The sequence below is a fragment of the Mustelus asterias genome, chromosome 27, assembly GCF_964213995.1.
Source record: "Mustelus asterias chromosome 27, sMusAst1.hap1.1, whole genome shotgun sequence".
NCBI lineage: Eukaryota > Metazoa > Chordata > Chondrichthyes > Carcharhiniformes > Triakidae > Mustelus > Mustelus asterias.
The window spans coordinates 34129599-34147589 of NC_135827.1; the positions used below are offsets into that span (position 1 = coordinate 34129599).

The 17991-nt window shown below is 44.6% G+C and overlaps 1 protein-coding gene across 1 annotated transcript in view; it reads right to left on the reverse strand.

The window, feature by feature from the left end:
- Positions 1 to 17991, reverse strand: part of cep164 (centrosomal protein 164) — a 220549-nt gene that overhangs the window by 31229 nt on the left and 171329 nt on the right. The window contains exons 20-26 of the mRNA XM_078198959.1: positions 14920 to 15042; positions 13815 to 13958; positions 12264 to 12347; positions 10937 to 11005; positions 7836 to 8020; positions 5285 to 5411; positions 2689 to 2750 (exon numbers count right to left, since the gene is read on the reverse strand). Of these exons, the coding sequence (XP_078055085.1) occupies positions 2689 to 2750; positions 5285 to 5411; positions 7836 to 8020; positions 10937 to 11005; positions 12264 to 12347; positions 13815 to 13958; positions 14920 to 15042 (794 nt within the window). The remainder of the gene's footprint in view (positions 1 to 2688; positions 2751 to 5284; positions 5412 to 7835; positions 8021 to 10936; positions 11006 to 12263; positions 12348 to 13814; positions 13959 to 14919; positions 15043 to 17991) is intronic.

A 17991-nucleotide genomic window follows, 5' to 3' on the forward strand; every position in this document is an offset into this window, starting at 1 on the left:
CCACAGTCCGAAAGATGTGCTAGTTAAGTGCATTGGCTATGCCAAATTCCCCCTCAACGTACCCGAACAGGTGCTGGAGTGTGGCGACTAGGGGATTTTCACAGTAACTTCATTGCAGTGTTAATGTAAGTCTACTTGTGACTAATAAATAAACTTCACTTTACTTTGTCCAACAGGTTTAAGGTTGTTTCAGCTTGTTTGAGTGAGAGGGGTATTCAGGATGGATGAGTTGACTGACCATGGCATTATGGTACAGGGAGCCTTTTGAATGGGGGGAGCACAAAGGAATGTAACTAAAGTAGGAGTGACAGTATAATAAGGAGGAGTGACACGTCCTCTGCAGCAACGAGTGAGAGTCCAGACAGCAATGTTGCTTGATTGGTGCCAGGGTTCGGAACTTTTGCTCAGGGCTGGAGAGGATTCAGTGGTCATGCTCCACGTAGGTACCAATGGCATAGGAAGGATGAAGGAGGAGGTTCTCCGTAGTCAGCATGAGGAACTCGGCACCAAATTAAGAAGCAGAACCTCAAAAGGTAATAATTTCATGGGACAAATAAGATTAGAGAAATGAACGCATGGCTCAAAGGCTGGTGTGAAAGAAGTGGGTTCCAGCTTGTGGGGCACTGACACCAGTATTGAGAAAGTGGGTTCTGGGACTGTTGGGACAGTCTACACCTAAATTGCGCCGGGGCTGGTGTTCATAGCAGGCTGCATGACTAGGGAAGTGGAGAGGGTTTTAAGCTAAACAGTGGGGGCAAGGGTTCAAATTTGGGAAGATGTAGTAAACCAAAGAGATCAGGCAACAGAGAAAGGTATTAATATTGGAAACGATAAACAGATGGTGACAGGAAGGGACAGAGAGTACAAATCTGAGTAAATCAACAGATAAGGCTAGACGCTAAGGCTACAAAAATAATAAAAGGACAAAGCTAAAGGCTCTGTATCAAAACTTAGGTAGCATTCAAAACAAAAGAGATTAACTGAATGTGCATAAACAAATTGATGAGTAAGATATGAAAGTCAATACATGGACATGACTACAGGGTGATCGAGAATTAACCTGAATACTGAAGGGTACGTGGCATTTGATTTGATTTATTATTGTCACATGTATTAGTATGCATTTATGATGATCAAGAAATTAGCAAAAAAGTGGAGGGGTGGCTCTTTTAATTAATGATGGTATTAACGCATTAGAGAAGGATGACCCAAGTTCAGAAAATCAGGATGCAAAGTGGTTTGGATTGAGAGGAGAAATGATAAAAGGTAAGAAGTCACTTGTAGGAGTGGTGTTCAGGTCAGACAATTGTAAACACATGATAGACAGAATATAAATGAAGAGATGATGGGAGCTTGTCAGAAAGGTACAGTGATAATCCTGGGGCATTTTACCTTTCATATAGACAGGAAAAATCAGATGGGTAAAGGTAATGTAGGTGAGGAGTTCATAGAATGTTTTTGGGGTGATTTCTTAGAACAGTCCATTCTGGAGTCAACACGAGAGCAGACATGTGCAACAAAAAAAAAATCGATAACTTCATAGTGAAGGCAGTGATCATAATACGATTGAATTTTACATTCAGTTTGAGGGAGAGAAGAGTACGTCGAAGATTAGTATTTTAAACTTAAATAAGGGCAATTCAGAGGGCAGGGAAGTGCAACTAAGTAAAGTGAAGTGGCGATTGGGATTCAGCGATGGGTCAATAGAGATGCTATTACAAACATTTAAATGAATATTTCAGAATACACACGTTCCAATGAAAAGTAAAAATTCCAGGGGGAGATCCACTATCTGTGGTTAACTAAAAAAGTTAAAGATAGTTTCAAACTCAAGGAAAAAGCATGTAATTGCACTGAAACGGGTGGTAGGTCAGAAGACTGGACAGAATATAAAGAGCAGCAATGAATGACAAAAAGATTAATAAATAGGGAAAAATTAAGAGTACGAGATAAAAATAGCTAGAACTATAAAGATGGAAACTAAGAGTTCCAAAGAAATTGAAATAAGAAAAAAAGTTAACAAACCGAGTGTTGGGAAGTGTATCGGGGGAACTGATAATGCAGATTCCAGAACTATGGGTCACCATTTAAAAATAAGGGAACAGTGATTTAGGACAAAGATTCAGAGAGATTTATTCTCTCAGTGTTGAGAGGCTTTGCAACTTTCTTCCTCAATAGCCGGTGGAAGTAGACTCTTTGAATATGTGTAAGGCAGAGCCAGATAGGTCCTTGATTATCATGGGGGTTAAAGATTATTGGGGATAGATAGGAACAGGTGATTGGGGTTCCAATCAGTGAAACTGTGACCTTATTGAATGGTGGAGCAGGCTCAAAGGGTCAAGTAGCCTACTCCTCTTAATTCGTATGACTGTATGCATGTTAGCATACCCTCTGAAGTATATCCTGTCTCGGACCATCTGGAGAGTAGAAGATCTGGGCCTCTGTTTCCACCAATGGCTGAGTTGCAACTTTCATGGGTTTGAAAGATCACTGCTAAAATCAGTGGAAAATAAAGAGGTTCCCAACTACTGGCCTTTCAGTGAGTTCAACATGGGCTGGTGATGTGATAGACAATATAAAAAATGTCTTCAAATATTGACTCACATTATTGGCTTTTTAATGTTAAACCTCAACAGTTGAATAATATACATTATAGAAAACAAAATGGCTCAAAAGTGCTGTACTTACTTATCCATGCTGACTTCCTCATCCTCAAGTCTGGGAACGGGGGAACCGCTGCAATTTGGGTTCTGAAGAGTTGGAAACAAATGGAATGGCTTATCAATGCAGTTTGAAATGTTGCCAAATACTGTCTGCTGAATGAATCAGCTGTTTGAAATGTTAACATTAAATTTTTAGACATGATAAATCACGCCTGAGTAAGAAAAGCTATATTATGATCTCTCCACAACAAAGTTTTAGAAGCCAGAGAAGTGAGCTCTGGCTAAGTTATTTTATTTATTTGTATGCATACACCACAAAATTCTGGTTCCTCAAGATAACCTATTTGGATGGAGCAGGACTTGAGGGGTTCAATATGGTTCCTCTCTTTCCTGCACGGACAGTCGCAACCTAATTATCTGCAAGGGCTTGTGGCACAAAACTGACCATCTTTCAGTTGAAATGAACACTCAATTGGCAATCTCCTTTTGATGGGTCGGAGGTTGATTGGCCATGCTAAATTGACCCTGGTGTTGGGGGGGATTAGCGGGGTAAACATATGGGGTTACGCGAATAGGGCTTGGGAGGGATTGTGGTTGGTGCAGACTCGATGGGCTGAATGGCCTCCTTCTGCACTGTAGCGATTCTATGATAAGCATGGATGATGTGGGAAACCACAAATGTTGCACCGGTAAAGGAGGAAATAGTTTGTTTCTGAGGCTAGGGGAAAAATAGTAACAGCTTTGTGTGATGTTAGGTGCCTTTAAGAAGTTTTTTTAAAAAAAACATGCTCTCTGTAGCCAAATCTCAGGTGATGTCATTGTGGGAGGGGAAAAAAAACTATGTGCAGGTCAGGTGACAAGGGTTGGTTGCAGTTTTGTTTTGGCTGCCATGTTAGAAGCAGAGCTGAAAGAAGTCTCTGTTTTTATTTTGAAAGTTTTACCAGTTAGCTGAAAGCACATCATGTTTGCCATCCTGCAGTAAAGAATCTGTGTTTTGATGTTTTGGGGAGCTGATGACAAGCTGCTCTGAGTTTTCAAGATCATTTGAAATCAGCATTCAACTCAGGGAACTGGATTCTGGTATTATGTGAGCTTTAGTCTGTACAGTGATAAATCTGTTTAGAGGGTTTGGTTTGTTGGATATTGGTTTTGATTGGAACATCTGATATATATTGGTTAAGGATTATACATCAGTGTGGTTGTTTTAGTTTTTATTTGTAATTGTTAAAAGTTCTTGCTAATTTTCTTACTACACGTTAACTATAATTCTTAAATAAACTTTGTTTGATAAAAGCTCCCTAGTGGGTCTTTTGAATCACACCTGAAGTGGAACATATCATGCTTATCCTAGCCAAATTCAATGTAAAAACTTATGGTTCAGGCTTCAGCTTCATAAAACACATTGAAGTTCTGCCCTGACCCATAACATTTGCTCTGCAGTTGGCTGTGCCATAAATGAAGCAGGAGCGCTTGTTGCTGATACCAGGCAACAAATGTGTCCCTGGAACTGAATTAATGGAAAATAAAATGAAAACTGAAAATTTGAAATAATGCCCTTTCTAATAAAGGGTCTCTCTTAAAAACCTTGGCATATCCATCCATTTTTAAGATTCTTCCATCTATTTCTATCAATTTTGTTTTTATTACAGACATCATTTGACTTAATAGGAAACATAAATGAATGGTCTCTAAAGATGTCTTAGCTCAACATGAAAAGTACAGAATTGAATAAAAAAGCTGATAGGCATTTGGCTGCACTGAGGACTTGAGATGCAGATTAGCATTGATTTGATTTATTGTCACATGTATTAACATACAGTGAAAAGTATTGTTCCTTGTGTGCTATACAAAGCATACTGTTCATAGAGAAGGAAAGGAGAGAGTGCAGACTGTGTCACAGTCATAGCTAGGGTGTAGAGAAAGATCAACTTAATGCAAGGTAAGTCCATTCAAAAGTCTGACAGCAGCAGGGAAGAAGCTGTTCTTGAGTCGGTTGGTACGTGACCTCAGACTTTTATATCTTTTTCCCAACGGAAGAAGGTGGAAGAGAGAATGTCCGGGGTGCGTGGGGTCCTTAATTATGCTGGCTGCTTTGCCGAGGCAGCAGGGATTGTAGACAGAGTCAATGGATGGGAGGCTGGTTTGCGTGATGGATTGGGCTACATTCATGAGCTTTTGTAGTTCCTTGCGGTCTTGGGCAGAGCATGAGCCATACCAAGCTGTGATACAACCAGAAAGTATGCTTTCTATGGTGCATCTGTAAAAGTTGGTAAGAGTCGTAGCTGACATGCCAAATTTCCTTAGTCTTCTGAGAAAGTAGAGGCGATGGTGGGCTTTCTTAACTATGGGCATTCTGGAGAAGGCAATGGCAAACCACTGCAGTACTTTGCCAAGTAGAATCATGGCCCTCTTAGAGTATGGAACCTAAAGGAGGAGGAGGATAGAACTCCATTTCTCTGAAAGTCATTAAACAGTGTTGAGAATTGCAATTTGGAGAAGCCCGATCAACTCCTGTATCTGGGATCTATGGCAAAATGGTGAGGACATAAAGACAGGGAAACACAAGAGTTTCTGGATTTTTGTTGAAAAAAAAGTCACGTTTATTTTTAAATTTCACTCACTGCTTTAGTGTGAGAAGTTAAATCTTCAATATGAAGTTCATCCGCTTCCGCACCATCAGAGGTGCCGTTGATTATAGGCACTTCTTTTAGGGTCTCGTGCTTTTCTTTGATTGTAATCTCCAATTCACTGTAAAATAATATTGTACCTCAGAACTAAATTACATTCAGCACAATTTAGCAATAGAGGACACACCTTAACAGAGCTCAAGAAAATTTGAACATAATATAGCTTCATCTTTTTCTTTAAAAAAATATTTTAAAATTGTTTTCAACCAAGTCCTTTCCTTTGTGCTGCTGACAGGCACTATGATTCAACGTCACTCAAAGAAACAAAGTCAAATTCTCCTGCTGCCTTGGCAAATATATTTCCCTCAACCAACATCATCAAAATCAGATCAACAAGGCAATCATCTAATTGCTGTTGGAAACTCTTATTAGGAGTAAAATGACTGCTGCATTTCCTACAGAACATTCGCTGCACTTCAGATTAATTCACTGTATGTGAAACGCTTTGGAGAGACATTTCTCAGACGGAATCAGGCACTTTGAATGTAAACAAAAACAGAAAATGCTGGAGAAACTCAGCAGGTCTGACAGCATCTGTGGATAGAGAGTGGAGCCGACGTTTCGCGTCTGGATCACCCTTCGTCAGAGCCATTCTATATTCTCTCTCCACACAAACCCAGGTTCAATACCAGCTTTGGGTCACTGCCTGTGCGGAGTCTGCACGTTCTCCTCGTGTCTGCGTGGGTTTCCTCCGGGTGCTCCCGTTTCCTCCCGCAGTCTGAAAGACGGTGCTGGTTAGGTGCATTGGCCAAGCTAAATTCTCCCTCAGGTGTAGCTGAACAGGTGTCGGAGTATGGCGACTGAGGGAATTTTCGCAAGAACATCATTGCAGTGTTAATGCAAGCCTACTTGCGACACTAATAAATAAACTTAAACTTAAAAGCGATGTCAGACCAGCTGAGTTTCTCCAGCTTTCTCCATTTTTATTTCAGATTCCAGCATTCGCAGTAATTTGCTTTTACCTCTTTTTAAATCCTGCATCGACTGCTTGTTTCGATGGAATATCACAAACTGTTGATACTTCGTCCAGGCATTAATACTCAATGTTCTTCGCATTCCATACACACACACACACCCATCCCCTCGCTACACCCCCACCCCTCCTTCCACACCCCTCACTATCCCCCACACTCCTCACCCCCCCTTCCACCCCTCACTCCCCCCCCACCCCTCACTACACCCCACCCCTCACTCCCCCCTCCCCCACCCCTCACTCTCCCCCCCCCACCCCTCACTCTCTCCCCCCCCACCCCTCACTACACCCTCCCCCACCCCTCACTACACCCTCCCCCACCCCTCACTCCCCCGTCCCCCACCCCTCACTCTCCCCCCCCCCCACACCCCTCACTCTCTCCCCCCCACACCCCTCACTCTCTCCCCCCCCAACACCCCTCACTCTCTCCCTCCCCCACACCCCTCACTCTCTCCCCCACACCCCTCACTCTCTCCCCCACACCCCTCACTCTCTCCCCCCCCCCACACACCCCTCACTCTCTCCCCTCCCCACACACTCCTCACTCTCTCCCCTTCCCACACTCCTCACTCTCTCCCCCCCCACTCCTCACTCTCTCCCCACCCACACTCCTCACTCTCTCCCCCCCCCCCACACTCCTCACTCTCTCCCCCCCCACACTCCTCACTCTCTCCCCCCCCACACTCCTCACTCTCTCCCCCCCCACACTCCTCACTCTCTCCCCCCCCACACTCCTCACTCTCTTCCCCCCCCCCACACACTCCTCACTCTCTCCTCCCCCACACTCCTCACTCTCTCCCCCCCCACACTCCTCACTCTCTCCCCCCCCACACTCCTCACTCTCTCCCCCCCCACACTCCTCACTCTCTCCCCCCCCACACTCCTCACTCTCTCCCCCCCCACACTCCTCACTCTCTCCCCCCCCACACTCCTCACTCTCTCCCCCCCCACACTCCTCACTCTCTCCCCCCCCACACTCCTCACTCTCTCCCCCCCCACACTCCTCACTCTCTCCCCCCCCACACTCCTCACTCTCTCCCCCCCCACACTCCTCACTCTCTCCCCCCCCACACTCCTCACTCTCTCCCCCCCCACACTCCTCACTCTCTCCCCCCCCACACTCCTCACTCTCTCCCCCCCCACACTCCTCACTCTCTCCCCCCCCACACTCCTCACTCTCTCCCCCCTCACACTCCTCACTCTCTCCCCCCCCACACTCCTCACTCTCTCCCCCCCCACACTCCTCACTCTCTCCCCCCCCACACTCCTCACTCTCTCCCCCCCCACACTCCTCACTCTCTCCCCCCCCACACTCCTCACTCTCTCCCCCCCCACACTCCTCACTCTCTCCCCCCCCACACTCCTCACTCTCTCCCCCCCCACACTCCTCACTCTCTCCCCCCCCCCCCCCCCCACACCCCTCACTCTCTTCCCCCCCACACCCCTCACTCTCCCACCCCCACCACCCGCCCTCCCCAACCCTCACTCCCCCCCCCTCCAGATACAAGATACCTAATTTTATTCTGGAGCTGCTGGCTTTCTTTCCTGAGTGTGTCAACCTCCAGTTGAAGTTCCACCTGTTGGTCCTGCAGCTTATTCAAGCTCTGGCGGGATTTCCGGATCGAATCCTGCAATGAGGAATGCTCACGTTTCGACTGTTCCACTTCTTGTTTGCTTGGTCGTGAAGAGAGGATTTCCTGTGTACGAGGATCAAAAAATACACAGAAAACAAAAGTGTGAAATAAATTCAAAAATATATTTGAATGCAAAGTAAAAATCCATGATTAACATTTCAATAGTCTGCATAGGTACACAAATCACAGAATCCCACAGTGCAGAAGAGGCCCTTCGGCCCATCGAGTCTGCACTGACGCATGAAAGGCCCTGACCTGCCTATCTAATCCCACTTGCCAGCACTTGGCCCATAGCCCTGAATGTTATGGCGTGCCAAGTACTCATCCAGGTACTTTTTAAAGGATGTGAGGCATCCCGCCTCTACCACCCTCCCAGGCAGCACATTCCAGATCATCACCACAAGTAAAAAATATATCAATTTTATATATATGCCTCTATAAAAATCAGTCCTCATACTTGTCGGGAGGCGAGGGGGGAGTGGGTATGTGTGCTTGTGGCCTGGAACCTGCACGCTAGGCACACAGAGATCTTGCTGCATTTTATGGCTGCATCTCATTCATATACTTTTTTGAAACTTGTGTTACAATGGGGAGGGGCGGGAGGTAATTTAAACAGCACTAATTTCTCCACTTAATCAATGAATCAGTCTCGTAGACGGTGGTACAGAACTTCCAACAGAAGCAGCGCAGATGGGGCCAGGTGTTCAACCTGGGCAGAGCTCCTTTTCTGTGAGGCTGTTAGTCAGATGGTAAATAGCAGACTGAGCTTTTCCGTTCAACAAGGTAACATTTGTTTGTTCCAAAAGCCAGAGGCCCATGTCACATGACTCACACCTCTCCACCATCTTTGACAAAGAATGTGCATCAATCATCTGGATTCCAAAGGCTTAAATATCTCAGGCATTAGGAACTGAATGGAAGGTTGGGGGGCCTTTGTCTGAGCAGATGATCCATCTCCTAATGGCCGGCTTGGATTACTAAATGCAGATGGCCTTTGTATAACTCTCTTTGAATTTGGGATGTACAGTCCACAGAAGGCTGTTTGTGGCTCCTCAGAGATAACGAGGGGTGGGATTTGCCCATCCTTCTCGCCGACGGCGCTCCCCCACCACGGGTTTCTTGGCGGCGTGGGGTGGATTCAATGGGGAATCCCATTGCCAATGGGGGGACGGGACCAGAAGATCCCAGCGCCGGCCAATGGCAGACTGCCTTCTGTTGCCGAGAAATGTGCTGTGGGGGATGGGGGGGGGGGAAATCAGAGAATCCCAGCTGAGGCGTGATTTTCCCAAAACTGCCAGGGGGCTTCTTTTGTTCCGGAGTCACAGGTACACACAATTTCAGCCATTTTAAAGGTCGATGTTCAACTTTTAAATGATTAGAAATAGCAACGAGCGTATCTATATATTTTATAAAAACATACAGTGTCCCTTAGACTTGGTTCCCCACTCAGTAGATTGATGGGTTGGCCAGCTGTTGGGTGGAAAAGTCAGTGGTACAAAGTTGCCACCAGGTATCACTGGGGATGGCCTATGGCAATCGGAGGAGGTGAAGGAATGGTTGAAGGGGACTTGGTACACAGCAGCTGGGAAGAAGGGAGTCGCCCCTATTTCAGGGAAGGGAGAGATCACAGGGAGGGAGAAGCACTCCTGCTCCTCCTGGCTACATGCAGTGCTAGAAGAGCTGGGACTGGTAGCTTCCATCTCCTGTCAGGTTTCCTAAGCCTTGAGGAGCTGGGCCCAGAAGTAGACTTGTTCACTGTGAGTGGAGGGGTCAGGATTTCTATTTTACCGATTTAACATTCCCTACAAATCCTCTCCTGCCTATCACGGTGGGGAGCTAAAACTACAGTGGAGTCACAGGTGGACAGGGTGGTGAAGGCGGCATTCAGCATGCTTAGTAACCACACTCTGGCACTCCACACTCTGGTGCCTGTTCGGGGGTACACTGAGGGAGAATTTGCATGACCAATCCACCCTAACCAGCACATTTTTCAGATTGTGGGAGGAAACCGGAGCACCCAGAGGAAACCCACACAGACACAGGGAGAATGTGCAAACTTCACACAGACAGTGACCCAAGCCGGGAATTGAACCCGGGAATTGAACCTGTGAGGCAGCAGTACTAACCACTGTGCCACCGTGCTGCCCCTCGTAGAGGTCTATAAAATACCAAGGAGCATAGATAAGGTAGATAGTTAACATCTTTTTACGAAGGTAGTGGAGTCTAAAACTAGAGGACATAGGTTTAAAGGTGAGAGGGGAGAAATACAAAAGGGTCCAGAGGGGCAATTATTTCCACACAGAGGCTGGTGAGTGTCTGGAATAAGCTCCCAGAGACAGTAGTAGAGGCGGGTACAATTTTGTCTTTTAAAAAGCATTTATGATGTGGAGTTGCGGGCGTTGGACTGGGGTAGGCACAGTAAGTAGTCTCACAACACCAGGTCAAAGTCCAACAGGTTTATATCGTAGCACGAGCTTTCGGAGCGTCGCCCCTTCATCAGGTGACTGATGAAGGCGCAGCGCTCCGAAAGCTCATGCTACCAAATAAACCTGTTGGACTTTGACCTGGTGTTGTGAGACTACTTACTGTACTCAAAAAGCATTTAGGGAGTTACACGGGTAAGGTTGGTATAGAGGGATATGAGCCAAACGCGGGCAATTGGGACTAGATTAATGGTAAAAACTGGGCAGTGTGGGCAGTTGGGCCAATGGGCCTGTTTCCATGCTGTAAACCTCTATGATTCTACACTTGGCTCCTTTTCACGTTTCCTCAACATGGGCAAAATAAATCATGAATGGTGGCAAATTTGAAAAAAGAAAATTGAAATTGGTGGAAATGGGGAGCAGAACAATCATGGGAAAGAAAAGATTAATCTTTTGGTTTGAGAGTAGGATTGCCCCCAAGACATTCTTTTCCCAGTCTGAATGTCACCCTGCAGAACAGATTATGCAGAAAACCAACAATCAGGTGTATACTTACAGCTTGTTCCCTTTGCAGCTGTTTCTCTTCTGCGTGAAATTGTTCCCTTTTCACTTTCAATGACATTTCCTGAAAAAAAAAGTTTACATCTTAAAGTTAACTATGCAGTTTAATGACTCCTGTGTGAGGTTATTGCTGTATTATTACACTAATCATGATGTGGAGATGCCGGCGTTGGACTGGGGTGGACACAGTAAGTGGTCTCACAACACCAGGTTTATTTGGAATCACGAGCTTTCGGAGCGCTGCTCCTTCATCACTAAGAGTGATTAAACGCGGATGCTTTGCCACAAATGACACTCCAATATGTCTCAATAATGAGCGCAATCAACAAAGGTTAATTCTGAACTCATAAGTTAAGAATGGACTTTCTCATTTGTACTTACATTTTAAGAGGTATCCTATGATATAAATCAGAGTCAGTATGTGGTCACCAGGACTAATTTTGATCACCTAAAGGGATCAGAGATGAATTTCCATGCTTTTCTCCTCGTTTAACATTCCCTCCAGACCCTCTCCTGCTTGTCACGGTGGCGTGGCGGAGGGGCTACAACTACACTTGTCCCCTTTTCACGTTTCCGCAACATAGGCAAAAAAAGTTGGCAAATTTAAAAAAAATGTAATTTATTATGGCCAATCCACCTAACCTGCACACCTTTGGCTGTGGGAGGAAACTGAAGCACCTGGAGGTGACAAGAAGAGAACGTGCAAACTCCACACAGTCACCCAAGGCCGGAATTGAACCCGGGTCCCTGGTGCTATGAGGCAGCAGTGCAATGCCACACAGATACCTGCTGGATATTTCCACCATTTCTGTCTTTATTTCAGGAACACACTCAGTCCTTTCTTACGGGGAAAGTTGTGAATTCCCTGGTGTATATATGTGTGTGTGACACACAAAAATATTTATCTCAGTAAACAAAAAATCACTACTTTATGGATCACTAATGGGTCCATGAAGCTGCAATGGTTATTTTCAATAACTATTATTGGGTGACATGGTGGCCCAGTGGTTAACACTGCTGCCTCACAGGGACCCAGGATTGATTCCCAGCTTGGGTCACTGGCTCTGCGGAGTCTGCACGTTCTCACCGTGTCTGCGTGGGTTTCCTCTGGGTGTTCCGCTTTCCTCCCACAGTCCGAAAGACGTGCTGGTTAAAACCCACTACGGCCTCAAGATAGAAAGTGGTCTTGTTTTGGCCTTTTCAAATGAATGAAATGGTTAGCCATGCAGCTTTGAGAGTGAGAATCTGAAACACTGAGGCTGAACTGGTCCTTGTACTGTGTTTTCAATTCTGCTTTACACAACCCCAAGCGCCTAACTTACCTGGTTATTTAGCAGATTGGACTTTGCTTTTAGTTCTTTGGCTCTCATCTCCAACTGTCCCTCAGCCTCCTGAACCTTCAATTCCTGCAGATGCATAAATATATCAGAAAATGTGCCACTGAGCACCAAAAAATGTTTGATTCTTCATAGGTCACCCAAGGTCTGAGGCAAGACTGTGATGTTCAGCTGCTAGCTTTGCCAGTCTTTGGCACACTGCTCTTAGTATTGGTAATGAGAATGCCATATAACTGAAGGCCAATTAAACAGCAGTTACAACAGTTCATAAATTTTAAGCTCGAAGTCAATGGACAGTTTTCATTTGTTGGAATCGTTTTGCATCCATCACATAATGTGACATTTTGAAGTGTAATTTAGGTAACAGGGTCTTCTGCAAAGTAATGGGAAAAAAATACTTTTAAGGGAACAGGCTGCTTAAATGCAGTATGTGAGAAAAGGAGTCCAGACTACTGTGGGAGGAACAAAAAGTTACAAATGAACTAAGCGGCAGATGCTTCTGCAAAGTTGAGAAATGTCCTTTCGAGAATCTTACCCATGCAATGGTTCAGGCGAGAAACAGGCTTTTGAAGTATAACACAGAGGAGGCCAAGGAATAGAATAGAGCTGCGTCATGAGGCAGTGGGAAAACGGGCCACAAGCGTAACTTGAAACAAATTGAGAGCTCAGCTATCTCGAGGCTATACGGAGAGAATAAACCATGAACAGGACTGTGGCATCGATGGAGCAAAGTGTCTTTTCTAAGCAGAAATTTAAAACTGGTTACTGGTATGTATTCTGAACAGTTTTATTCGGTTCAGAAAACACAGAAACTAAACGGGTCTCTGAGGAGTAGAGACAAGAGATAAAAGTTTCCTGCTGAAATAATTAATCATCGGACAAAGGGCACCAATATTTTCTGGAAACCATTTTATATCATTGATCACAATTGTACCTGCCTTTGAGGATGCCTCAATGCAGGCCAGCCCCCAGGTTACCAGACGAGTGTACAGTGGGTTAATTTGAATAATTAGTCAGTATTAATAAATCCTGTGCAGCCAGATAGCATGGACCATTTTGCTCTAAAATTATTGGTTGAGAAATCATGCATGGCCCCAGCTGTAGGTGATGGCCTCAATTCTTTGCCTCCAAGACTCCCCATTCCTGACAAAGCATTGGGGAGTTAGTTACAAGGGGTTTACTGACATTGTGACAGCAGTGCTAATAAGGTTGGAGTATTGATGTGCATTCCAAAGGAATGACCTTCTTTCTTTTTGAAATAAAAAAAGCACAGTCGAGACAAGTTTGGACTTGCCAATCAGTGACGTACAATGCACCTAAAACAAATTCAGCTGGTGCACAGGAGCTACCCTACCTTGACAGCATTGCGATGTTGGGTCATTATTCACATGGTGTCTGTAGCGCCTAATGGTGTTTTGTGGATTTAGTAAGGGGAATGTAGGCATCCAGTACTGGTGCTTAATCTGTATATTTTTCACCTTACATTTCAAACTATTTATTTGTCAAATCGTTGCACATAGTTGCTGTTTCGCTTACTTTCTCTCCGTGTAACTTTCGTAAATCATCAAGTCGATGATCCAGCTCCTGACGAAGCTCCGACAGCTCGCGCTCATGGAACTGAGTTAATCGCTCATGCTCTGTCTGCAGCTGCTTCAAGAGTCTACCTCTCTGCTGTCGCTCCTGAACAATGACAATCAATGAACACATTAATCAGGACAAGCAAAGTGATGGATGTGGGAATATGGTGCCGGAACACAAGTGTCTTTTCATTTCAATCTTTATGTAGAGAAATAAAATGGATTCAAGTGCAACCAAGGTAAATTAAACCATACACCGATGGTACTCTTCAGCCGCTTGCAGCACTTTAATCAGGCAACTATTTACTGGTGACAAATTACGCACTTCCCCCCTCCCTTCCCAGCACAAGCATTGAGAAATTTACAAAATAATGAGTGAATAAGGCCAACTTTATGATCGCAAGATAAAGGCAAAATACTGCAGAAACTGGAATCTGAAACAAAAACAGAAACTGCTGGAAACTCTCAGCAGGTCTGACAGCGTCAGGGGCGGCACGGTAGCACAGTGGTTAGCGCTGCTGCTTCACAGCTCCAGGGTCCTGGGTTCGATTCCCAGCTTGGGTCACTGTCTGTGTGGAGTTTGCACATTCTCCTCGTGTCTGCGTGGGTTTCCTCCGGGTGCTCCGGTTTCCTCCCACAGTCCAAAGATGTGCAGGTTAGGTTGATTGGCCATGCTAAATTGCCCCTTAGTGTCCTGGGATGTGTAGATTAGAGGGATTAGCGGGTAAAATATGTCGGGATATGGGGGTAGGGCCTGGGTGGGATTGTGGTCGGTGCAGACTCGATGGGCCGAATGGCCTCTTTCTGTACTGTAGGGTTTCTATGATTCTATGAGAGACGTTGGCTCCATTCTCTCTCCACAGATGCTGCCAGACCTACTGAGATTTTGCAGCATTGTCTGCTTTGGTTTATGATCCCAATCTCTGGATAGATACTTTCCCTCAATTCAAATAGATAAACCTCAAATCCTGTATGTTTTTAAAAAAAAACAAAATTTCAAAGAGATTCAAACTAGTTACAGTAGTGTGCTCGAAGCAGAAAGTTTACTCAGCTTACTCACTCACCTCTTCTTCATACTCCTCTCTTATCCTATCTAGAATTTGGTCATGTTCTTCTTTAATCTGTTCCATTTTCCACTGGTGATCTTTCTCTACCTCTTCCCGTTTTTCTTTCAGCAAATCACTCAGCTATAAATAACAATAACAGTGTAAAACATTTACTGATCAAGGAATTCCTCAGTTTTATGTTTAATGAAATGCAATATACAGAAAGATCCACAGGTCAACCTATAGCGCCTGTTAGAAAATAGAGATGGTTTAAGTTATTTGTAGTGTGTGTATTAGATACACGTTTAAGTTTAATTTGTATTTCTGTATTTGTGTGCTAAGAAAGGGTTAACACTTCAGTTTAGCTTCATGTTATGCCTGCATGTCTATAGGTTTTAGTTTCACTTTAAACTTTGTCTGCATTATAATTGGAGTTTTACAACCTAAAAGAAATTACAGGTTTAAAAAAAACTAAGCTGTTGCTTAGCAACTGGCGGCCCATACTGAAAAGAGAAGCATTTGTGTTCAGTCTTGAACAAGGTAATCCAGAAGCAAGAAGCTTTTTCACAGAAGCTGTTTACGGGCGGCACGGTAGCACAGTGGTTAGCACTGCTGCTTCACAGCTCCAGGAACCTGGGTTCGATTCCCGGCTTGGGTCACTGTCTGTGTGGAGTTTGCACATTCTCCCCGTGTCTGCGTGGGTTTCCTCCGAGTGCTCCGGTTTCCTCCCACAGTCCAAAGATGTGCGGGTTAGGTTGATTGGCCATGCTAAAATTGCCCTTAGTGTCCTGAGATGCGTAGGTTAGAGGGATTAGTGGGTAAATATGTAGGGATATGGGGGTAGGACCTGGGTGGGATTGTGGTCGGTGCAGACTCGATGGGCCAAATGGCCTCTTTCTGCACTGTAGAGTTTCTATGATTCCTATGATTGATTTCTGTCAATACAAAGGGGACAATGCATGGGTGCAGAAAGCAAGTCCCAGAAGCTAAAGAATAGAAAGTTCCAGAAACCAGGAAAACTAAAAGAGGAAACCGAAGACAAAGAAACAAAGAACCGGAATCTGAACAAGGTACTGTTCAGGAGCAGAGAGAGAGGCTCCCAGCAAAGGATTGGGCTGCAAGGTACAGACCTGGAGAAGTCAGCCAGTGAGGATCATAGAATCCCTACAGTGCAGGAGGAGGCCATTTGGCCCATGAAGTCTGCACCGACCACAATCGCACCCAGTCCTCATTCCCGAAGCCAGATTGGTGACACCTCAATGCAGCCTGTGAAGCAGGGGTGTTCATTGGTGTGGCTGGGTATTTGACAGATCGTGTGGAAGCTTGAATGCACATGGTGTCCCAGGGAAGAGACACACTGAACAGAGAGGTTGCAATCCTGGATGTGGATCCTTGATAAAGGCATCAGAGAGAAAGTGTTGTTTTGGAGAAGATTCAAAGGCAAATTCTTCGAGAGCAGTCACTGGAAACTCTCATGTGAAAGCCAGAGTTCCAGTGAGACCAGTTAGCTTATAGTGTGACACGGGGGTGGAATTTAATGAGAGATCTATAGAAGTGGCATCAGGTTTCATTGTTTCAGTGGTGTGTCCAACCACAGGTCACCTATTATTTTACATCAGCTGTGTAATTACTGAGAATATGAGAGTATAAGGATTTGTAACTTGTGTTGTCCTTATAAATCTGTGTACATCTGCTAAGATGTAGCTGGGGTGAAGGAGTAGTATATTATAGTTAACCTTTCTTGTTTGGTAAAGATTTTATTCCTTTGTTAAAAGGTAATCGGCAGTTCTATGACTCTTCATCCACTTCTTTAAACAAAAACAAAGTTAGGATCTGTCAAATTGAATTCTATTCTGGGACCTGACTGCTCAGTAGTAACATCAGCTGGGATCGCAACATACTAAACAGCCTTCCCATTTCTATCTGGCTATAGCTTCAGGGTTAAAACTATTCCTCGGAGTAATAAAATCAATGCAACTGCAAACCAGGGAAGAAAGCATATCAATAGAGCAGCTTATTTTAACGAATTACTAGGAGGTCCTAAACTTGAGAAAAGGATAAATTTATTGACATCTTCTCATGTGCTGGTTGTGCAAGGGAGTTGATAGCAAGAACCAAAAGTGAAAATGCTGGAAAATCTCAGCAGGTCTGGCAGCATCTGTGAGGAGAGAAAAGAGCTGACGTTTATGACGATGCTTTGACAAAGGGTCGTCTGGACTCGAAACGTCAGCTCTTTTCTCTCCTTACAGATGCTGCTGAGATTTTCCAGCATTTTCTCTTTTGGTTCCAGATTCCAGCATCCGCAGTAATTTGCTTTTATTAGTTGATAGCAAGACACCACTTTACATTCCCAGTCATTAGTTTTGCAGGAAGATCTTTGGATCTGAGTTGCCCAGTGCTTTGCTTGATGTTTGAGAGACCATTTTCTCAATCCCCATCTGAAAGCGCTTGGGGCATGTGTGCAGCTTCAAGACTACTTAGAAGAACCAAGACAACGCAACTGCCCAAGTCTCAGAACCTTTAGGCTGCAATCTTGATAATATTTGTAATTGGTGCAGCATTTGGACAAGGATATTTTGTGTTCAATATCTTACTGTAAGACATTGACTCTTACTGTACAGGTGACTATTCAGGCCATTGTGCTTCTGCTGGCTCTTTGAAGGAGCTGCCCAATTTATCCCCACACTATATATATGTCTAACACACACACACACTATATACAGGTATATATATTTGTTGCTGATAGTAGCTGTGTTGGGATTGGGTATAAACAGGATAAAAGCAACTTAAGATGCCAGAAGGTGCTATAAGATACTGGAATCTGATACAGAAACAGAAAATGCTGGAAAACAAACGTTTAAGGATCATCCTGACTTGAAACATTGGTTCTATTCTCTCTCCAAAGATGCTGATAGACCTGCTGAGATTTTCCAGCTTTTTCTGTTTTTGTTATAAACAGGGGATATCTTTTTAAACAGGATGTTGAGGTTTGGTATAACCAGGTATCTGAAGTCAATCTTTAACCATGCAAAGGCATAGGACCAATATGTTTAGAAGTATGTCCTGTGTAAGGGACATGATGATGAAAAT